At 40.0% G+C, this 25,306-nt stretch overlaps 1 protein-coding gene across 1 annotated transcript in view; it reads right to left on the bottom strand.

Annotated features, from left to right (window-relative positions):
- The window catches only part of adamts2a (ADAM metallopeptidase with thrombospondin type 1 motif, 2a), a 71,317-nt gene extending 53,351 nt beyond the window's left edge, over positions 1–17,966 (bottom strand). The window contains exons 1-2 of the mRNA XM_053648594.1: positions 17,802–17,966; positions 16,460–16,839 (exon numbers count right to left, since the gene is read on the bottom strand). Of these exons, the coding sequence (XP_053504569.1) occupies positions 16,460–16,839; positions 17,802–17,889 (468 nt within the window). The 5' untranslated portion in view covers positions 17,890–17,966. The remainder of the gene's footprint in view (positions 1–16,459; positions 16,840–17,801) is intronic.
- Between the last annotated feature and the right edge of the window lie 7,340 nt (positions 17,967–25,306).

The following is a 25,306-nucleotide window of genomic DNA, read 5'->3' as shown; positions in this document are numbered from 1 at the left end:
CATTCTCTATGTCTTTTCTTCCATGAACAGAAATAGATTTTTAGGTTTAATCAAGGTTTCAGTTTAGCCATGAGTATTTTTATAATACGCTTAACAACTTCAGTATACAGTAGCTTCACTACACTGCGGCCTAATACAGATCAGTGTATGCAGTCCTTCTGAGGTGATCCAGCTCTGCAAAGCGTCCTCTCTTGAAATATAATATATCAAGGTCCAGCTTCATAAAAAAAAAATTAAAAAAAAAATTATCACTTCTGGATTCCAGATGAGAAAATTTTTCCATGACTGCCGGCCTAGACCAAAAAAAACCCGCTACGTTAAAACAAACTTTTTAGGGTCATGTAGGAATGAAGTTGATAGTGATGATGTTTTATTGTGCTCACTGTTACTCAGTGAATTCATTTCGAATGATTTGTCTCTTTTATTATACCAACAAAGTGTTCCTCAAAGCAGCTGTAGCCAGATGGTCATCATGCATATGGAAATAATTTGTCAGTGTTTTCAACATCCATATTATGAATCAATTATATATTAATTTTCTCATATGCTTGCCTGTTAATTATGTAGCAGTTTTATTATAGCTACAATAAAACTAATTAAATTTCATAAAGATAAACAAGCTCAAAACCTCTGCCTATTATTTCTGTCTGTATGAGTCATGCTAGTTTTGGTTCGAGTGACCTGATTGATTGTCAAATCCCTTATGCATTTGAAGCACTATCTGAGCATGAAAGGCCAGGTTCAACGTGTTATTTCAGCTTGCATTTCTACAGCCCAGGGTACGATGAACAGCGAGCCTTCAGCCAAATCTGTTGCTTCTCTCCATTCTCCTATCCAAAATACAGCCAAAACCCATTTACCTTCTCTCAGACTGAAGAACAGAGAGAATGGGTGGCCTGCAGAGAGCACAATAAGATGCTGGGAAAGCGAATGCTGTCTGGATCTAGAGTGCAAAGGCCAGGTCACCCTAATCTAGTTGAAATGAAACATAATACAAAAATTCAACTTGCATTTGATGAGATGAAATAAAGAAAAAAAACATGAAGCTTCAAAGGGGGAAGCTTTGGGAGAAAACAGACAGATAACAAAGACTGAATTTCATTTAATGCACACTAGAGTTATGCAATATAACGATTTAGTTGTATCTACATGATTTTACACAGCCACGATATCCAGTGACATTTATTCTGATTATATTATAAACTTTAAGCATTTTGCATAGAAGCTTCGCAATTAAATGTTGGCTTATGATACTACATGTTAGCACTCAAAAATACAGCGAAAGAACAGTCTTTTTCTACCCATTTATTAAATGACAGATGAGGCAATCAATATATGAATCCAGAATGATTTGAGCAGGTGTCGAACTCGGCATATTGGAAGCCCCGCCCCTGTCCCAGCACCTCACATACTCTTGGAGCTCTCAGGGCTCATGAGGCACCCTCGCATTCTGAAAAGGTAAATGGAGTATGTTTTATGTCCATTCATTTGAAATAAAACCTAGGAATATTTAAACTTAGTATGACTAATATTAGACAAGTATACAGTTGACATCAGTGAACTATCTTTATTAGGGAAGCCACCGAAAGACCGCTCAAAACGGCTCTTTCGGTTTTCAGAAACTACAAAGAGAAATAAGAATAAAAATTCAAAATAGATTAAATACAGTGATGTGTCAAATCTAACACTACAATTAATCAGTCCCTCCATGATCGCAGAAATAACCGCAACTCTGCAATATTTAAAAATTATCGCAGATTTTCTGCAGATTTTGGGCCAAGACGTTTCATTTGGCATCAACACAACGCGCATTCAGCCAAAGCCCTCTTTGATTCACGTGCGTTGAACATGAGTACAGCTGAACGGTCTCATTTACCAACAAACATTACTGTAAACGAGCACAAGAAACAATTTCGTGCGATTAAAATTTCGCAGATTCGCCGATTTCCGCAAAAAAAAAGCACAAAAACTCCGCAAAATCTCGAATTTTGAAAAAAACTCTGCAAGATCCACAGAAGATCAACAGGGACAATGTCAGCCATGTTGACCTTAGACAACTGATGTGTAAAAGGATTATATATAACATGTATGTTGCACTTTACTGCGAAATCAACTAAAACAACCCCTCTCATCCTCTCTATGCTGAGCTGAGGCAGCTCAGGAGCTCCTTCAGCCACAGACTCATCCAGCCCCGAGCCTCAAAGCGCTTTGGAGGCTCATTTGTGCCATCAGCCATCAGGCTCCACAACACCACAGCACCAAACTGACAGATTTAAGCCCGATTATATCTGAGACATTATCTGGTTGTAAATAATTATTATTGATTGTATAGTGTAAATAGTGTGTGAATACTTCTACAATACGGCATCTGTTCTGTTCTTTTATATTCCTTCGTGCTGTTGACCTAAATTTCCCCTACGGGGGATTAATAAAGTTATATCTTATCTTATCTTATCTTATCTTATCTTATCTTATCTTAAAAATCCGCCAACCATCTGAGTTTTCATTGCTGCTGCCACCAAGCAGTTCCCAACTGCACAGCTGATATTATTTACATCGTCCTCTATTTTCCTTAAACCTGAAATGGTGAAAATTGCTTATTTCCCTGTCTTTTTTTTTAAGGCTATTGTTTCTGGATAATTTGATCTTTTATTTTATTTAAAACTGCGAGTGGATCATCAGAACAAAGACCCAGCATGCTCTGAGATCAGAGATCTGGAAAAACAGCACAGGGAGAATTAGTGGAAAAAACCACATGTACTTATAGACGAAGCTTGGAATCTTTGCCATCATCACTTCCAGCTTTCCATCTCATTTTCATTCTGTCCTCAATACCATTAATTCCTCTACGATTAAAATCTGTTCTGTGGAGCTTACAATCTGTATCCATGAGGTTTGGGAGTTCATATTGGCATGCAAAACCTTTCCAGAAGATGGGTCTGAAACATCTAATGTTACAGTTCTTTCCTCTCCTTAACATCTGACCAAGTTTTATCTTTCCATAAAAGGGGGGAAAAAGACACTAAAAAAAAAGGATGTGGTGAGAATTTGGGTTTCTCATTTGATTGAGGTTCCAGTTATAGAAGAAAAGATTCAAACTAAAAGAAAGCTAAGAATAAGTGCAGTGTAAGGTATTAAGTGACATTCTCTCAAAGAATGTAGCAGTACACAGCTTTGTGTCCTGTTGTGAGAATAAATTGCCTATGTTTTTGAGTCGAAAGGCACTCTTAACTCCCAAGCACAGCTAATTTGCTGGACCAGAAATCCAGACAAGAACGTCAATATGTCACTTGCAAATGGTAATGTAACACACATTCTGCTAGACTGGGCCTCGGGCCAACGACAGAGTGAAAGACAGAGATACATAGCTTGTAAGAAAGCAGTGTCTTTAGACGCTGTAAAAGAATGATAGAACATTAAACTACTCCTGAACTCAAAAACATGACTTTTATGGTTAAGTCCTCTGTAATGCCTGCCTCCCTAGATTAGTATTCAGGACACATTTGCTAACATAGTCAATCAATTCACATTTCTGTAATGTTTATTGCACTTTAAGTTGTTCTATGTTGAATTTATTCCCTACTGGTTAGGTAGTGAGTTTTGTGTACTATCTACTTGACACAGTTGGCTCTAGATACTTGCCACTGGAATTGGTGTATTGTATAATATTGTTGATTCTGTAGTATTGCTTGGAAGTGTTTGTTAGTCTATGCTAAATAGTTCTCTCAGGTGGATAATCAAGAGTAATTTCAGTCTCCCTTAAGATGTGAATTGTGGGAAGGACTTACTAAGATATATTGAAGGTGTACCTAGCTCAAAATTCAGTGTGCTTTAAGTTGCTCTATCTTGAATTTATTCTTCACTGGTAATTTCTCTGGTAGGTTCAACTGGTAGGCTGATTGGCATGTCCAAAGTGTCCGTAGTGTATGAATGGGTGTGTGAGTGTGTATGTGATTTTGCCCTGCAAAGGATTGGCACCCTGTCCAGGGTGTACCCTGCCTCGTGCCCAATGCTCCCTGGGATAGGCTCTCCAGGTTTCCCGTAACCCTGAAAAGGATAAAGCGGTATAGAAGATGGATGGATGGATGGATGGATGGATGGATGGTAATTCCTCAGTTTAAAATAGAGACTCACGTTGTTCAGTATTGATAACCGAGTGCCAAATATAAGCTCAGTGTGATGCCGTGAACTAATATGATAAATATGACTGCTAATATCTAGCTAGACAACTTATGTAAACTTAGAGATTGTCGTTGTTATGGTACACTGTAACAGGTTTGGCAGGTGTAACAAGTATATTCTGTCCACTTCCATATTCTATGCACTTCTGTATCCTGAACACTTCAGCACTGCATACATATTCCATACAATACTGTATCCTATACACTTTAGCATTCCATACACTTTAGTACGCTCTACACTGTACACTTTGTTATTCTTACACTTCTGTATCCTGTACTCCTCAGTATTCCATACATATCAGTAGAGCTGTAACTAGCGGTTATTTTATAATCGATTAGTTGGCCGATTATTTTTTCAATTAACCCGGGGGTTCAGTACCATTTTTTTCGTTTATTTTAAATAAAATCCACAAACTGAGTGTTACAAATATAAACTAAAACTAAAATTTACACAACTGTTTGTCCAATTATATAAGACTGAAACAAACCCAATACACACACACACCAGTATTTATATTATTCATTTAGGACTGTAGTTTAATTCCGTGCTTTTTGTGCATCTATAAAATGTAATGCATAAATACTTTATATGTACATATAGACAATATAAACCAATATATATATATATATATATATATATATATACACACTTCAGTATTCTGTGCATGTCAGTATTCTGTACGTATTTCATACACTTCAGACTTCTCTACACTTCAGTATTCTGTACAATTCTGTATTTTGTACCCCCCTGTATTCCTTACACCTCATCTGTCGATACGCTACAATAGACTGTTAAATTCCATATTATTTTTCCATTAAACCTGGACTTTCCCCTCAAATCCCAGTAACAGACCCCACATTAAAATTGTGGTTATGGAAGCATTAGCAATGCTAATGCCATGGAATGGATAAACCTTTTGCCTTGACTGATTTAGCATTAACATCAGCATAGGCAAGTTCACTTCTCCCATAACTTTAAGTGTATGTATGGCTTTTACATAGAGAACACAACATAATACTATTAGGCATCAAAACAATCAGTACGTTTACATGGACAATAATAATCTGAGATTACCCCGATGAAGATAATACTCTGATTAAGAAACTACCATGCAAACAGCGATTATTAATTAATCCTTAATTTGGCTAAAGTCATACTCGAAGTAAACACAAATTGAATTAAGACATGTGGAGTATTCCTATTTTAGTCACATTATCGAAGTGCATTATAGATTATGTTTACATGGACAGCAGTAATGTAATTATTGACTTTATTCTGAATAAGACAATATTCCAATTAAGGTGTTTACATGCTTTGCTTTTAGAATATTCCTTTCATGTTCCTGTTTTACGTGTTATAGAACATAGAGCGATTAACGGCACACGTCATTACGTCCCCACGCCACGCCGTCCGACGTCCCTACAGAATTTCACATATCAACATACAGCTGGTCTTCGTTATGGTAACATATATAGTTTTGGGTTTCATTTTTCATTTTACGAAAGTTTTAAGTGCAGTTTATTATTTGTCATGCAAATAGACGACTGCTTGAAGCCATGGGCTGCGTCCGAACCCGCATACTTACCATGTACATATGTATTTTGCCTACTATTTAGCAGCCATGCTCTCTTGTTTGCTGTCAAACAGTTGAGCACTGCTGTGTGTGTATGTGTCCTGTTGCAAAATGCAGTGAAAACTCCCACACGACATTAATAGCGTGATTAAGGTGTGTACATGTCTGTAATGCACCTCGATAATGCGACTAAAACAGGAATACTCCACATGCCTTAATTCCATTTGTGTTTACTTCAAGTATGAATTTAGCCGGATTAAGGTCATCAAAAATTGCTGTTTACATGCTAGTTTCTTAATTGGAGTATCGTCCTAATTGGGTTAATCTCGGATTATTGTTGTCCATGTAAACGTACTGATAGACATGTACACACCTTAATCACACTATTAACATTGTGTGGGAGTTTTCACCGCATTCTGCGACAGGACACACACACACGGCAGTGCTCAACCGTTTGACAGCAAACAAGAGAGCATGGCTGCATCCCAAACCACGTACTAACCTGCTATATAGTAGGAGAAACACATGTAAGTAAGTATGTGTTTTTCGGACACAGCCCACGGCTTCAAGCAGTCGTCTATTAGCATGTATAGCATGACAAATAATTAACTGCACTTGAAGCTTTCGTAAAAAAAAAAAAAAAAAAAAAAAAACCTAATGGACATTTTGTCTTTTGTATGATTTCATACAAGAAAGATTTGAGGAGTTGTGGTATAAGCACCCCACCCAGTTCACACAGGCGGAGGAGGAATACTCCCGCTCTTTCGCTGACACAAACTGCATGTACGAAATCTTGCTCATCCCTCCTCCGAGTGTATTAAAGGTATCAGAGGCTATGCTGATGCAGCACAGGCCCCTCTCCCACTCAACACTTCCAACTGCCACGTCACATGACTCTTAGGCTGAGGTTTCACAGCACACACTTAGACGCTGAGCCAGAGGCAGAGCAAGAGCAAGTTCGATTTTCCTTTAAATCTGAGCTTCCCCAGCATGCCCTTGCACAGATTGGTACGTTTCTGAATGAGCAAGCTCTGTTCTGTGGCTGGAATGACGGAGAACCGCGAGATGCCATGCTACATTGCGCTAAGGGGTTTGTTTCTCTTGTCAGAGGTGGAATGTTAATGACATCATCAAAGTACTCAAGGAACACCCCCATCTGACTAGCATTCTTCTTTCATCGTCTGCCACTGAAAAGCCTTGTACACACATACACACACCACAGATCCCTCACTAAGGGCCTGCTGATTAGTTTCTGTAGTTGGCCCAAATGGATACTTTTTAGTCAGGGGCTTTTAAAGCATTTCTGAGGTGATCTGAGACATGGCACACGAGCAGAGACACTTTCATAGATCACACAACTGATTGTATTCGAATTCAAAAAGCCAGAAGATTAAAACTCTTCCCATCTCCTATCACAGAAACATGTTGGCCACTGGGTTTCAACAGGAGGTACTATAAAAACACACCATGATCATCTTGATGCAAACGCTGCTCACTAGAGACAAAATTGCACAAAGCTAAAAATTACAGGTTACACCACCTACTGTGTGGCATGAGACATCTTCAGCTGTCCGGGTTCACTAAACACGATGTGGTCTTCTCCTATTATAGCCCATCCAGCTCAGTGATTGACATGCTGTGCATTCTGAGTTCTTTTCTGCTTGCCACAGTTGTAAAGAGTAGTTATTTGAGTTAATGCCAGCTCAAACCAGTCTGAACGTTCTCCTCTGATCTCTCTAAATGCAATAAAGCATCTATGCCGACAGAACCTGGATGTTTTTTGTTTTGTGCACCATTCTGTGTGAACTCTAGAGACTGTTTCATGTGAAAATCCCAGGAGATCGGCAGTTTCTGAAATACACCACATGGTTTCACCAGCGCATCTGGCACCGACGACCATGTCATGGGGTGTGTCTCAATCAGCTCCTTAGTTCAGTAGTCAGGGTACTGATCAGGGAGTCGGCCATTTTAAAGACGGACTCAATCACAAAATCGCTCCCTAAAAATGCACCACGGCGCACTGCTCAATATGTTCCCTTACTGGAAATAACGTCATATTTTCTAAAGCCTCTCCGCTCGGAAAAAACGGCAGACGACTTTCAGCCTAAAAATGTTTGTTATAAGCCTGTTATCGCTGTTGTAGCTCTCAAATGATTACTTACGTTAACAATTTTTTAAAAACTTTATTTACGTTCTATATATGATTTGTATGAGTCTCCGGACTACAGTCTACAGCATTTAATGATTTAAAAAAAACAAAAAAACACTAGCTAGCCTACGATCGTACTTGAAGTACCATGACAGAAACGTGTATTATTAAGCTAACAAATTTATATGACGTATAAGCACAGAAAGATGTCGGTCCTGCGTATTGTTGATAAATGCCAGCGTTGAAGTTTTAGAATGCGGGTACGTAGTCATGTCATCAGTGTCCCAATGTGTAGTGAGCCAGGGTCTTTACCAGTGTCCAAACTCATGTATATCATATACTGATTCACCACCTAGGGAACTGATTGATACACACCCATGATCAAAGTCACTGATATCACATTTTCATCTTATCTTTTTCTGTGTTTTTTATTGCCATATTTTGCATTACATAAGTTCTAATATGCCATTACGTTACATACTACAGTATGTAGTGAATATGACGCAGCAATCCGATTTTCCATTTTTGATGCAACATAGTATAACAAGTATATAGTATAACATAGTATACTGATAACAAGTATCAGTGCTCAGAGTTTTTGCCGACACTTGATACTGATCCAATAATGCCATCCTGTTAGTAACTCGACAAGCTTTATGTGAAACATCAGAGGCACAGTGGAACCATTGTCCGATACGCAGACATATCGAATCGTGAGCCTCATATCGAACGATAAGTTCAACAGGCTGCATAATAAAGCCATATCGTTACATCCCTAGTGAAAAAACCTGAACGTTCTGATACAGTATGACATCCGCACCTAAAAGGTGCTCTTTATTTTCTTCTGGTACTTTCCAGATGTTTGCACATTTCTATCTACAGACCCATTCTAATAACTCAAAAAAAAACAAAAAAAAAGATGAAAAGACGTCTTCAAAACCTCAGCAGGGGAAATGAATTTGTTGAAATAAGACACTACAGATGACGAGTGCTGGGAGGAATGCACTCTAAGTTTTCTCTCCCATATCAAACTTGGCACACACAAGGCTAAAGCCAGAGGAAGTGCGCGACAAGGATGTGCTCCTCACGAAGACCAGCTTCCTAATCAACCAGGAAGAAGTCGGAATACACACACCACCACACGTGTCTTCTGTGTAGGAGGCACATCCGCTTTAGTACAAGTTCCCCTACAGAAAAGTAGCAGTAGTGGCAGCAACAGCTTGTGCCCCTGCTGGAGAATCGAGGCACACAGTCGCTGCGCCGCCTCCTACTCACTTCTCACTTAGCAGGGCTTTGGGCCTCCCAGCATGCACCTTGGTGCTCGAGCCCCACTGCCACTGACAGAGCCAGAGCCGAGTGGTGGGTGTATTCTGCAGAGGTTTGCAGGCTTGCAGAGAAGAAGTGAAGACTGCCAAGGAAGTTAGCTCAGATATAATGCTGTGGAGAAGCAGCATAAGGAAGAGCTTGTTAAGAATTGGCAAAAGGAAAATCGGTGCTGACAGACGGGCGATCACACGAAACTAAAATAACACTGTAGCCACAGATTCCCGTTCTTGGCTGACAGGAATGGAACCTGATGTGGTCTTCTTCTGTTGTAGCTCATCCTCCTTAAGTTTTGATGTGTTCTGAGATGCTTTTCTGCTCATCATGGTTGTAAAGATTGGTTATTTGCGTTACCGTAGCTGCCTTCTGGTCAGCTCCAACCAGGCTGGCCATACTCCTTGGATCTCTTTCATCAGAAGGGAGTTCCCACCCCAGAACCTGGTTGTTTTTTGTTTTCCGCACCATTCTTTGGAAACTCTACAGACCGCTGTGCAAGAAAAACCCCGGTGCTTCTGAAATACTCACACCAGCCAGCCTAACATCAACAACCTTCTGTGGAGAAGCAGCATAAAGAAGAGCTTGTTAAGAACAGGTGAAAGGAAAACCAGTGCTGAAAGACAGGAAAAAGTTATGAACAGAAATGCTAATAGACAGCAAGACTTTGTTAGAACATCCCAGTAGCTACTATTTAACTTGCTTTATTCTTTTATAGCCGTTCTTCTATTCTCAAATCGGCGTCCATGAAGTATAGCCAGCGGGGGATATCTATTTATTCATATTATTAGCCTGTTTGACTAATCACTTGTATCCGATGGATTTAATCCATCGGCGACAAGTCAACAACAACAACAATAATAATAATAAAGACAAGTTTAATAATGGGTTTACAAATAGGTTCTGTGAATGGAAATTTCAAGAATAAAAGCTTTACAATAAATAGTACACGTATGAAAAGAAAAAAAGGACAATATTTCAACAGCTGAATTATGTTCATTAATTTTTTTTTCTAATTAAATTTTTTTTATTGTTATTGTTACAGATATAGAGGTCCTGCAATGCAAAACAAAAAAATTGACAATCCCAGTTGTAATAAATAAAATTATGCAAGAGTGTGTATGCCTTTGGGGGTGTGTGTGTGTGTGTGTGTGTGTGTGTGTGTGTGGACATATTTTTATAACTTGGTGGGGACTAGATTTTGTCTATCTAGATGGTTCCCATGAGGAAAACTGCTTCTTCTTTTTTTTTTTTTCAAACAACAGCTGCAGCATTTATTTATTTTTTTAATGCTAAATGCTTTAAAAATGCTTTTGGTAATGAGGTTGAGGTTAGGGTTTGATTTAAGTGTAGCACAGCATGAATTAGATGCATTAATCATTAGGAAGGTCACAAGCGTTTGTGTGTGTGTGTGTGTGTGTGTGTGTGTGTGTGCGCGCGTATATGTGTGTGTGCGTGCGTGTGTGCTTGTTTCTGTATGTGGCCATGGTCATTAAACATGCATGAGAAGGAGCATGCAATAAGCTTGTTAAGCTACAATGCTGTGTAAGCTTTGCAATGCGTAGACGATCCACTTGATCTTAAAATAAACAAGTGAGGCATTTCTAATCACTCTAACTGAGGAAAAGCTTGGAGGGGGGGACGCAGTCATACATACATTTATTCAAAATGCCCAGCACAATCTAGTGCAGTAAAGTTACTGCTAGTACCATATTTTCTGGAGTATAAGAGTATAACGGACTAAAATAAAAAGAAAAATCGTGTTTGCATTACACATTCTGAAACTGTCTGCATCTTTAGGTAGCACACGTTGCAACGTTCATACTGACAGCTACGGCACATGCATTAAAACCATTTATTTTCCAGACAATAGCTTGCTCCAGACAATAAGACTCTCTGTAAATTCTGTTTGCTTAGAGACAAAAATCAATAAAGATGAAACTGAGGCTATGATTCACGAAGTTTTAAAATGAAGAAGAATTGCTTGTACTGTTGTAGTGTGTAAGTTGCGGATAATGTACAACTTACAATCAAAATGACGTAGTGTGCAAAGCTGGAGTAGCAAACATCATTTAAAGTAGGGCTGATAAAAATACCACAAAATGATATGTGAGGACATTCCTACGATACGCAATTTTATCATGATATATAATGTAGCTAGCAAACTGTCTGCAAAACAGTAATAAAATAAACAAACAAACAAACAAAAATGTTAAACTGAGTTTGATGATACTTTTCTTTAATGCCTAAAAAGACAAAGAAGGTTAAGGTTTTTTTTTAAATACATCAAATCAACAGCATCCATTCAGTACCATTTAATTTGTAATGATTAAAAATATTTTAAAAAATACATCATCATACCAACGATATCTCAGAAAAGTGTATCACGTAATCATTTATCATACTGATAGTATTTCGATATATCACCTAGCCATATTTTAAAGTTAAAGCTAGTTCATGTTATGACTTACATTATAGCAGCTTTAAATAGTCGGGCTTTTACACGCAACTTTTTTCTCTCTCTATCTTTTTTGAAGTTAATATACGGAATTATATTTACGTCAAAGATATGGTATTATGTGAATAAAGAAATTAATACATGGATGAAAATCTTTTCACTGGTTCTCTCAAAATGCTATTGGCGTCAGAGGTGCAAGCATGCGGCAAAATCGAGGTTATGAAAACCATTACCACCTTCGTAATTCGGAGAAATATTGCGATCATTTCCTGACACTATCACGTTAAAAGTTTACGGAATGTTTCCACAAAAATCAAGCCGCAAGGAACCACTTACGTTCACAGGAAATAACAAAACTGATATGACTGACATGCAGATGACCGAACACAAAACTTTCCTTCAGCCTGCTGGCAAACACGCAAGAAAAACTCGTTCACTCACCACTCAACTGCTTCGCATGAAACTCTTGAATAACTTTTGAGTGCAGGATTCTGTAAATTATTTAATCCATTAACTTGCCCCAAAACGCTCCTCACTCCTCTGTGTTCAAAACTTCTAGCATTTCAGACTAGAAACAGGTGCGCGGAAGTACAAAGCTTTAATCCGATCGCAACCTTTACGATTCTGAAGGTTGCAGCCAGAAAAGCGGGCAAAAAGTACTCAGATCCTGTGCATCCTGTAGATGGAGCATTTGAAGCGGAGTCTACGGTATATGTTCTGTGACTGCAGTGTGGTATACGTCACAAAGACCAATGTTTCTAGCATCAATGAATGTTCGTTTGGCTATTACATGCTTCAATTCCACATCTGGATCAGTTAAGCTCCTTTAACCTGCTGAAATGATCATATTGTGATTGCCAGAATTGTGGACAAACATCTAAACAGTTCATTTGATGTGCTTTGATGAATGAACCGCCAAGAGAAAACACTTCAGAAAGACTTTCGGGGCACACTGACTTCGTTTACAATAATAGATTGTGCAAGGCTTCAAAACAAAGTTATGTCCATGCTGACTTGTATGAATTACTCCTCTGCTTTGTTTTTGCATTTATTCATACGCTTTTATCCAAAGTGACTTACGACTGAGCTGAGCAGCTGGAACTGTGGGACTTGCTCAGAAACCCAACAGTGACAGATCGGCAGTACTGGGATTTGAACTCACAACCTTCCCATCAGCCATGCAGAGCCCTAACTGATGAGTCACTAATGTCCACTACTTTTGGCTCTAGTGCGGCGTCGGAATTCACCTGCTATCCGTCCTAAATAATATCCGAGATTAGAATTAGTGTGTCCTAAATTGTACTATGCTGAAATGACTATCCCAAAGTTACCCGTGTGGTCTACTATTTACGGTAGATTTTCTAAGTGTGGATCTGTGGACACTTTTACAGCTAATATTGCCTACAACTCCTTGCGCAAGAGAGGAGGAGTTTTGTCACGATTTATAAAAAAATAAATAAATTATAGGACACATTTTAGAGAAGTGTAAATGAAGCGTGGAAAAATAAATCAAGGGAATGGTAAATTAAATTATATATAGTATAAATCATATAAGGAATAATGAATGAAGAAGAGATTTTTACGGTGACAGTGTGCATAACTAGGCAACGACATTCTCTTCCATTACATGACGTGATAGTGTGTCCCTGTACTTGCATACTCTTACACACTCAGAATGTAATTTTTCTTCGCCAAAAAAAAAAAAAAAGAGTACATACTTATAGTGCATAGTATAAGTAGGCGAATTGGGACGCAGCATACATCTACTCTTTTTCGCGGTTCAATTCCTGTAAATTCTGGATTGGTACATGCAACACTGCCCCCTAGTGTACACATGTACATGTAGTTACGAAAGAAGGTAGACACCTATACGATGATGGCCTGGTGTGTCCGCAGATACACAGTCACAGAAGTAAAATCCAGGCCTTATGGTGATGGATCAGATCAGATGTCTGAAGATGCTTGCTGCAACACTGTGCAAGGTGCAGCACAATCACTGGGCAGAGGTGGCTTAGCGATTAAGGCTCTGGGTTATTAATCAGGGGTTCAAGCCCTAGCATTGCCAGGCTACCACTGTTGGGCCCTTGAGCAAGGTCCTTAACCCTCTATGCTCCAGGGGCACCGTAACATGGCTGACCCTGCGCTCTAACCCCAACTTCCTGGCATGCTGGGGTATGTGAAGAAAAGAATTTCACTGTGCTGTAATGTATATGTGACCAATAAAGTCCGTATCATTATTTCCACAACATTCCTGCACAACGAACATGCTTCTGCGTCATCGACATGCTACTTGATTAACTAGTACCTCAGCATCCTTGCACATAAGTCTCGGCTTCAAAAGCTCTTCGCACCTATTGTACAGCCCGCTGGTCACACGTTTCGAAATTGTCAACACTGCAATCTGGTAATAAAGGAATGCAGGTGATCGATCACGTTAAGAAGTAGCCTCATGGCAAAAGAGAGCACATTTCTAGATAGACATAAATCAGAGGGAGAGAGCTGAGGGTGTTTCTGCAACAAAGTGCTCTCAGAGGAGCTGAGTCTTCAAGCATGGGTACTGCTAATGCTAGAGTTATCACAAAGTCTGACAAACGTGCTGTATTAGGAAATTGTATGTGCTCAGGCAAACAACAGTACAATAAGACAATAGACTATAGCCTACAGCATATTCCCAAATAAATGCATGCTTGCAATGCCTATATTATCCAGTACTTAGAAACCGTATCATTAAAAAATAAAAACTAGAAATTACAAACGTGAACTAAAAAGCGTATCCTAGACTTACATGGTCAACTCTAACTGGATTGTAACTAAATTATAAAGCCTCTCACATCCGAATGCCGAAAGCCTATTTTCCCACTAGATTCCCCTCGCTGAGTAAAAGCACTGCAGGTCAGATGGAGTAATCCTGCCATCCAGCTTGGCAAGACTCCAAGCCGGGTCCGTCATCTCCCGGGATGCCCTGTGTGTATCTGTGTGTACATGTGAGTAAGTGTGTGTGTGTGTGTGTGTGTGTGTGTGCATGTTCACTGCAAGGCTGGCACACTCATTGCCTCTGTTCATGCAGTGAAGCAGCATGATGGAATGTGAAGACAGGAGACATGTCTGAGGTCACACACAGATGCATAACCTGGTCCGGGCATTCGTGGCTGTAACCCCAAAGATTTTTTCTTTAGCCCCAGATAACTCTCCACTTTGAGTGGTTTGTCAGTACGTAACTGAACGTCAGAGAAAGAAGACGGCGGTGATCTAATTTTATATCTTCTGTGAACGGAGGCGAGACCAATCAGACGGGGTTTACAGAAAAATATGTAGAAATACTCGTGTCTTATTGGCTGACAGTCTCTCAATTCTGCCAAATGCTACCTCATAGTCACTCAGTGTGAGGAAAATGGATATAGGCAGTTTTATTTATTTTTTTACCAGTAAATGGGTTGAAAATGAAACACTAACATCCTCTGATGCTGAGCAGGAAAACAAGGTGTGTAAATGTCTATAGTTCCAGTTTATGTGAACATGATGTGAGCAGAGCATAAGGAAAGATAATGTACTTTGCATGGCACTGTAGCAGCTAAACCCATACAATGATAGCTTAGTTGTGCCTCCCCATGGCTTGTGACACCAAACTAGCCTAGTTAGAAAAGTTTTATATTTTATCAGTCTGGTAGTCCTACAAACAGTGACAACACCCGAGGCAAGTTTTATGATAAATCCAACTGCTTCTGATCATGTCATACATTGACAGCTAAGTTACCTCGGCTTCCATAAAACACTAGCTGAGTTGGAAAAATGCATGGAGAAGAATCTGGGCTCAGCCCCGGATGATTAACAGTCCAGCTAACGCCCCTGGTCATAACAGTGTATCAGGGAGACGTCCAGACACGCTCATGCTCACAGCTCGGTGTGTTCATGATGAAAAGGTAACTCTCCACTGAAGTCACGTGTCGATGCTACAGAGGCAAGACTCATGCACGTTTCTCAAATAAAATTGTCCTTTTTTTATTGTATTCATGTAATCAGTGAAATGTGTATGAATGGGTATAAATATAAAAAGCCTCCATGGAATGGACATATGCAGTTCCACAGAGCTGGAAAGCAGGATCCTCAGTGACGAAGTCTTCCACGTGGATGGAATTCAAAGTAAACATGCAAATAATATTTACGTCCATTTCTCATTCATGGACTTTTATTTATTGAGAGCACATTTGCTGGGGCAACATGAGACGTGTGATATTTGATAAACAACATAAATGTTCGATGCCAGCAGCGCTCTCTGCTCTGTTTTGCCAATAACCAGTCGCTCAGTTCTGATCTCAAAGCTGCTAGAATAAACAGGAGATCCAATGAATAGGAATAAATCCTGAATCAAAATATAACCATGGTTTAACAGACAAATCTTTTTAAAGATGTGCTCAAGAAAAAAAAAAAAGAAATACATGGTGCTGTTGCTTAACTACCTCACAGGGTGTACTGTGGAGCACAAAACACACAGTAGGTTGTTGGCCTTCAGTAAGGAACTCAGTGGGTCCAAGGGTGCCAATACTTTAATTGTAGTAAAAATGGACAGAGTGGTGAGACTTTGCACATTCCTGCACATTCTGCAGAAGCTTAGACATTACCCAGAGATCTACCATAAACATGATAGAAATGATTTCAACTATTCTGTCCTAATTAAATAATCAGTGCCCGTTATGAAATAAACAAATTCCAAAGAGAATGCTTATTATAACACTGGAGCCAAGTCAAGAATCGTGTTACATTTCAAAGAGAATTCACTCACCAGGCCGTCACAGTTGCTAATGGCCACTGAAGTATCTGGTACATTAGTAACATGGCCCACGTACAGGCATTTGCTTGGCAGTAGTGGTTCTGTCCGGGTTCGGTTATCCTCCTCGTGCCACTCCAGAGTCGCTCCCGGGGCCACCAAGCGCGAGTTGCGCCTCAAAAGCATGTGAAACTCCTGTCCAAAAACGGTGACATTGTAAAAGAGTGTCTCGTGGTGCTCTGGGCCTCTGTGCTCATGAGCGTCTCTCTTCCTGCGCCGGTGCTGCAGCCCACTCATGCGGTCAGCCGAGACGGCGTGGGACAGGAAGCGTCCGTCTGTGTCCACGCTCGCCGGCTTCACCAGGGCGTACTCCTTCAGGACATGCTGCAGGGAATCTGACATAGGCACAAACACACACACACACACACACACACACACACACACACACATGCGCTGTCAATACACATCCTTCACATACAGCAACTCGGTCAGTGCATAAATTAATAATGATCAGTAAGGACAGTTGACGTTCTCCATATCTACCAAGGCTTTAGGAAAATACAAAGAAGGTGCAAAGCGATTCAACACAAGAGTGTTCTCGTGTTCTCGTCCCAGAACTTCCACAGAGTCGTGCATTCCTGATCCACAGAAGAAGGCCAAGTTTCCATCAGTGTGCAGGGTAGTGTCAGGAGTGCGTGCGCACTCAATCCTATGCATATGCAAGTGAACTTCACCTCAGAGGAAAGGTGCAAGCACCGACAGCCTGCTGAAGGACTGCACGCTTGTTTTTCCAGCATTCTGAAGCAGTGACACTAATGCCGGAGTTTTATGCAGAATATTAAAAGGCAAAAACACTGCCTACATCAGCTATTTCACCTCCACCAGCAGCACCTCATGGAGATCTCAGTAGAGTCCGAAGTGTCAGGGAGATTAACGCAGACACACAAAGTTACCAAGCAAGAATTACATGCAGAGATGGCATGCGTTTGGTTTTTGTTTGTATTCAAAAGTTAATCATGAAGACGTTTCATATTCGAAGTCAGTGTTTAGAGGCAGGAATGAAGGGAAGGACAGGGGAAAAAGTTGGAGACACGGAAAGGAAAAGGTTGCTGACATTCAGGGCATTGCTCCTTGCAGATTTTTTTTTCTCTCTCTCTCTCCTCTGAATCTGTCGCACTGTAATGTTGTTATTTATTTAAGACTCCTCTTTTGTTTCCAAATAACGCGTTCTATTAAAGAGCGTTTTATCCTGCATGATCTGAGCCTTTATTTGAACGCTCCCTGATCTCTCTCCGCACTCCAGACAGAAAGTAGCCATCAGTAGTGAATAAACAAGAAGAAAAACCTTTGGACATACCTATGCTGTCGGTGATATAGAGAGCCTTTGTGTGCTGAAAGTGAAGCAAAATAACGATGAACGCATATTTAGCCGGCGTAACATCCATGGCAGGTCGGGGAAAGAGGAAAGAGAGCGCGCGCGGGCGACCGACTGCAAACTAGTGATGGGCGATTCGCGATGAATCGTTTCTTTTTGAACGACTCTTTTAAGCGAGTCCGTCGAATCGATTCGCGCGCGAGTGAATCGAAAGTTGCCTGTTCCTTTCCTAGCACAGGAAAAGGGAAAAGAAAAAAAAGTTTAAAGTAACCTTGTATTATGTAGCCTACTTTTACTTGTTGTTTTTGTTTATTGTTTACTAATTGTTTTTTAGTCTACATTTACACTGGTTATATCTTTAGACTCTTTTTTTCTGACATTGTTTGTATTCAAGACAGATTATGCACTGGGTCAGTATCACAAATAAATCTTATTATATTTTTATATATTGTTTAATTATTATTAATTATGAATAATTATTAATTATTAATATAATACATGTTATATAGTATGGGAACATGGTGGATTAATGCTTAGCACGTTTCCCTCGCACCGCCGGGGTTGGGGGTTCGAATCCCTCCTCCACCCTGTGTGCACTGAGCTTGCCCTTCCTGTGCTTTGGGGGTTTCCACAGGGTACTCCGGTTTCTTCCCCTAGTCCAAAGACATGCGCTGTGGACTAACGGGCATTTCAAAATTGTCCGTAGTGTGTGAATGTGTGTGTGATTGTGCCCTGTGCTTGTTTGACACCCCATCCAGGGTGTCCCCTGCCTTTTGCCTCAAGTCCCCTGGGATAGGTTCCAGGCTCCCCAGAGACCTTGTGTAGGATAAGCGGTACAGAAAATGGATGGATGGTTGTTATATAGCTAGTTATATGTTATATGCCGATTATATAGTTATATGTTTTCTGCCGATTCTGAATGGGATTTCCTCAATGGAAAGTATCCTGTAAATCAAATGAATCAAAACTCGATTCCGCTTGGCAAGAATCGAATCAGTAAAGTGATTCTGAATACCCATCCTAACCGCAAAGTGCACAGGAGCAGTTCCTCTCTACCTCTTTCCCCTTTCTACCATTTTCTTTCCTCTTGATCACTACACAGATTAACAGGCTATGTACAGTGCATGGTTCATTAGTTATTTCCAGAAATAGCCCACATCTCCTTTTGTCTTTGAGCTGTTAAAAATTCAGACAGCAATAAATCTGGTCATCATTAATGCAAAATCCTGCCTAGCAACCTCTGATAGTCCTCACCTAGATTCTGTGGGTTATGTGAACTCATCAAGGTCCTATAGGAAAAAAAATACAATAAAAAAAATTTAAATAAATAATGTGGCAACACAACATCATTCATTCAAGTGTGGTGTTCTTGATTGAATTACATAACATACAAGCTACCTACAGGTGCATATATATATATATATATATATATATATATATATATATATATATATATATATATATATATATATGTTCCCATGTACACAGATATTGGTTTTCTGGATTCTCTATCAATCATCCTACCTGGTCAAACCCCAGGAGATGTCGACTGTCTGCAACTTCTCTCTCCTGTCAACTGCCTTTCAGGGACATGAAAGTCTCAAAGCCTTATGCAATATGAGGGTCTGAATCACCAGTTGCTTGAGCTAACAATGCAGTTTTCTGGGCTTGAGTCACATCGTGTATTTAAAAAAAATGACCTTGCTTTTTATTGTCATGTTAGACAAGCTGCCTGACATGTTAAAAGAAATGGCAAAGAAGTCAAGATTTTCTCAAATGACACACCAAAACCGCAGTGGGATTGACATATATATATATATATATATATATATATATATATATATATATATATATATATATATATATATATATATATATGTTTCATTTTTCCAAAGGTACATTTCAGATTGGCTTTCCGATGGTGTAATAACAGTACCTGGATTTATTACCTATTGGGCTTTCTCTGAGTGGTGTAAATCTATATGTTTTGGTAAATATAAGAAAAGTACCTATATTGTAGCCTCACTTGTAGATAGGCTTTTCATTAAAAAACAAACAAAAAAAAACTGGAATTAGATTGCTAGTTGCTTGTTCTGCAAAGTTTTTAATATGCCATCTTTCTATCATCATGGCCAAAGAAAATATGCTTGGAAAATACATCTTCTTATCATGTATAACCTCATTGTGTATTCTGTGGTAAAATGGGAGGGACTGCACAGCCTTGAGTTGACATAAGTGGATTATTGAAATAGATCACCTGGTAGGATTGGATGGTAGATTCCTGAAAGACAGAAAAGACAGAAAAGACAGAATCAGATGAGTGTCTAATGAATGCGGCTCAGGAGGAAGAGGGACGCCGGCCATCTATCTGTCAGCACATCCATCTCTCTCTGTCTCTCTCTCACACTCGCTCTCCAGTTAACTCCTCTGGGCCATGCATCTGAAAGTACAATTACAGGTCCTCGCTGCCGAGATCCAGCACAGGTTATGCAGGGATAAGAGCAAAATGACATGGAAAGGGTCAGTGAAATCTAATGGCATAACTACACACACAGCGCTTATTAGCGTTAGCTGTGTGGATTCGAGTTGCCATGCAATCTTTTTTTTTTTTTTGGAACATGTCACGAAACACGTCAGTGACTCATCCAAGGTCAAAACAGTGAAAGATCATATGGCATTCATCTCAGCCACCTCCACATGACCTTGTCGACTAACTGCACGGCCTCTACATACAAAGCTGCTGGCTGCACTGTGCATAGCTAAAGAGAACTAGCAGCTTGATGGCATAATGAAGAAGAGAGCTCCGACTGAGGAAAGCATAAGTGCAAAGTAGACAGCGATCAGGTTTTCTGACTAGATGGCACAGCTGGGAGTGCATACATTTGTCATGCTTTTATTACAGCGCTAGAAAAGCAAACATGCCACTTGGCTACAAAAGAAGAATGGGGTTTAATCTAAATACTGCATGCCTGCTCCTGCTCTGTCAGCTAGCCAGACGAAGCATGGCTAACTCTTATATAACAGACGATAGTTTTACCATGCAGCCCGAGACTCAGTGGTCACCCCACAGCTGGCATTGTGATTGGGGTATATAAATCAGAAACATGATTGCATGTAGCTTCACATTTGGATTTTATTGAGCCCAGTTTTAGCAACTACATCTGGGTATCAGACCACCTCTGATGCAATCTGAAATGTTTGAAATTTCTATCACATCCTGTGAAGACTGAAGAGGTTTGTGGTTGCCATTGAGTAATGGGGCTCAAGACGGACTTGGAATCTGTGAACTAAGAAAACTCGTGCAAAGAGTGGGTTTTAAAACAGATGGTCATGTATATTAAACATGTATATTAAACAGCCTTAACAAGCTCAGGCGCATCTGTCTTTTTAATGAAGCCCACAGCAGTCCTTTACTAAGCACAAATTGTAAGCAGTATAGCTATATATACTCAACAGCTATACTCACTGAAACTGTAGAGTCAAAAATTGAAAAGAAAAAAAAGAAAGAAAGTTGCCTGGTCTTTTTTCCAATCTTCACCTGTCCAGTTTGGGTGAATCTATACCCAGTGTAGTATCAGATTGCTTGTAATCTCAATCCCAAAACGTCTGTAGCTTATTTATATGATTTTGAGCCGACTTTTCTTGTGCTTTTGGGTCAGTAGTGGTGTATGTCTTGGAGTTCTGGCATGGAAACGTTCTGCGTTTAGTACGTGCCTTACTGTGCTCACTGAAACCTCAGTGCCTGTTGCCACCAAGTCTTGCTGCAGGTCTTCTGCAGTCACTCGAGGGTTTTTCACAACCTGCCTTCTCAGAAATCTGGTTGCAGCCGTTGATTGCTTCCTTTTTGCCCCGTCCAGGTATTCCATGTATCTTTTGCCCCTAGCCAGTACAGGTGTTTCATGTGTTCCAGCTCAAGCACACCTGGTGCAATTCAATTCAATTCAATTTTAATTGTATAGCACTTTTTTACAACGGTCATTGTCTCAAAGCATCTTTACAGAAATATATAAACGGGGATACAGATTTTAAATGTGTGAATTAATCCCTATTGAGCGAGCCGGTGGTGACGGTGGCGAGGAAAAACTCCCTAAGATGATATGAGGAATAAACCCGGAGAGGAACCAGACTCAGAAGGGAACCCGTCCTCATCTGGGTAACAGCAGATAGTGTGAAAGTAAAAGAAACTTCATTATGGTTTTTATATGAAGTCTGTTTGCAACTAATGAAGCCCTTGATTAGTTACATCAGGTGTGCTTGAGACAACACCTGTTTTGCATATTTGTGCTGCTGTGAGGGATTCTATTCAGGGGGTTGAATAATTTTGAAACTGGAGAAATCATTATAAGTTGCATTTTTAGTTGAATTTGGGGAAACTACTTGAAGGAATCGTTGTGTTGAACTATTTCAATTGCTTCTGTTTGATTTGTTCATTGAAAACAGCTGAAAGTCAGTAGATTTTGACAATAAACCTGATTTGCAATGGGGGTTGAATAATTTTGATTGCAACTGTAAATATCTAAATATACTCCACTCCACCAATATGGTCAACTGGAACCACTATTCCAACAACCATCACATTCATCACAGTGGATCCAGAGCCTACCCCAGAACATTGTGATGGGAAACCAATTGATCACATGGCATCAAACATACACTAATTCACAGCTAAGGGCAATTTATGGTTGCCATGTTTTTGGGAGCTGTGAAGCAGCAACACTATCCACTCCATCATTGTGCAACCCTGCAATATTTCATCATATGATCAAAATCAACTATGTACTTTGCAACTTTTCCAGTAACCACATGGCCTGATTTTGATCATGCTACATGCATTAATCCTGTATGCAATACCAAAAATTATGTTTCCGGCACTTTTCCTCTGTCACCAGTCCAGCTCACCATATGTGTGTGTGATTCATTAAGTTATATGGGATCAACTCAAAAGACCTCAGACTCCCCAGAACAACACACATCCACAGCTGACATACTGTATACTTTATTAAGGTAATGTGCAGTATCACTGATGTTGAAAGATGGATGGATTGTGCCTGGAGGACAAGTGCTGAGCTCTGCAGGGGTGTTTAACCATTTTGGCTGCACAAGTAAGAAATAATGAAACTTGACTGGCGTCACCGCTGGCTCTCGATCAGAGCATGGCCGAGCCAGAGCGTCCCGCCAGAGTGTGTGTTTCCCATTTACTCGCTGTGCCCCCAGCCACACTTTTCTTTGCCTCTCCTTCTCCTACCCCTCCTTTCCAACACAAATATTCACATTACACTATCCGCTGCACTCCACTTGCAACACAAACACACACACACACACACACACACACACACACACAGACACACAAATATATACTGTACATACTTTTATAAAGACAGGTGCAAATTGCTAGATGTGATCTCTTCCAGGATCATAATACCCCAATCCATAGGGCAATCCAACTGCTCATGAGTCAATGATGCAAATCATATACTATTGCCTTCACATTGTCCAGATCTCAAACCACTTGGAGATTTTGACTGTTAAGTTAGACAGCTCTCTCTCTCTCTCTCTCTCTCTCTCTCTCTCTCTCTGTCTCTCTCTCTCGCTCTCAAAACACAAAACTGAGGACATTTATTTTAGAAGAATGGTGTTCATCCCTCCACTAAATGTTCTGGCAGCTCATGGTGGCCTGACAACTTACTAACACACTCTATGTTGGCTATTCCATTCAATTGTCACCCACCTGTATATACATAAAGGTCTGATTTGCTTGGATGGTCTTGTTGGATGGTACTTGAGCAACTAAGACCAGGTGTACTTCTAGAAAATAAAACAGACCCATAATTAATATAAAGGTTATTCATATTTTCAGCATTTTGTCAAACCAGCATCTTTGCCTTCTCCTAGCTGCTTGTATTGTGGGTAGCTGTGGGCTTGAATCATGCCTCCGGAGAGTTTGCATGTTCTCCCCGTGCTCCAGGGGTCTCTTCCAGGTACTCCGGTTTCTTCCTCCAGTCCAAAGACATGTGTTGTAGGCTGTCTGCCATATCCAAATTGTCCGTAGCATGTGAATATGTGTGCGAATGTGCCCTGCGATGGATTGGCACCCATCCAGGATGTCCTCCGCCTTGTGCCCCGGGTTCCCTGGGATAGGCTCCAGGCTCCCCCCAACCCTTTGTAGGATAAGCAGTATGGAAAATGGATGGATGGATTTTCTTTTTACTATACCTGGTGGGTTCATAGAGACAACAAGCTGAGAAGGTCAGTCCAGACTTCTTTATCCCCAGCCAGTTTGATATAATCTCTCCACTAGTTTTGGGATTGCCATGGGGTTTCTATTCATTGGGACATGGCTGTTTGTAAGCTGGCCAAACCACCACAACTGCCTCCTGTGGAGTCGTAGGAGCAGCAGCGCCCCAGAATTGTCACCATAGCATGGAGAGCAAGCACAGCAAGCCTGCAGTGGAACCTTATTACCTCTTGCTGTTTTTTGTTTGTTTGTTTGTTTCTTTACTTGTTTTGAGATTTAATCTTAATTATAGTTTTCTGTGTGGGCTGTGTGCTCTATTCTGCCAACCGAGATAAGATATTGAGGTACAAATACTAAGATATAACCAAGATCATAGTGTCCATATCACTCTAAACAAATTACATACATATATTTGCAGGAAAGAGGGAAATGAAGAGAATGCAAAAAAATGTGATTGCACTGACTTTAAACTGTGGTAAGGGTGGCTTGAATATCTGAGGAACTGCTGATCTGCTGGGATTTTCACACACAGCAGTCTCCAGAGTGGGAAAAGCAAAAAATCATACAGGTTCTGCAGGTGGAAAAGCCTGAGAGATTAGAGGAGAATGGCCAGACTGGTCCGAGCTGACAGAAAGGCTACGTTAACCACTCTTTACAAATGCAGTGAGCAGAAAAGCATCTCATATTCATATTCAGTTACACTCGCTTACTGAAGATGAATGAATGGATTTTTTTTAAATTTTTTTTTTTATGGCTTAACTATATCATAAATCTTTGCCAGAAAACAAGCATGAGGTATTTTAAACCCAACAAACACTGATAGGTTTAGGTCTAGATACCCAGTTGTAGTTTAGTTTAAACCGATATAGTGAAAACGTATAACATTTTCTGTGATATTAAGGCTCAGAATTCAAAATAACAACACAAAAATTAGGGTACTAGTCCATATTTGTTAGCACTCATGTCAGAATCAGAGCCCCCACCTTCGAGAACCTAACATAATCCCTAATTTAAAGGCCAAAAACAATTAATCCAATTGTATGTAAATTTGAATTTGTAGCAGGACACGTTTGACACATTTGTTCCAAAACCAATATTTTTCCACCAGTGTATTGTAATTGATAAAACTTGTTTTTCTTGTGGGTTTTTTTGGGTGGTGTTACTTGAAAATCGTTTAATAGAGTGGAAGAACTGGCATTTTACAGGATATTTTGGTCAGTTGTGGTTTTCCAGAAAGCACAAACGCACCTCC

Source organism: Ictalurus furcatus, chromosome 18, assembly GCF_023375685.1.
Source record: "Ictalurus furcatus strain D&B chromosome 18, Billie_1.0, whole genome shotgun sequence".
NCBI lineage: Eukaryota > Metazoa > Chordata > Actinopteri > Siluriformes > Ictaluridae > Ictalurus > Ictalurus furcatus.
Note: the sequence above shows the minus strand (reverse complement) of the source record. Positions and strands in the feature narration are given on the sequence as shown.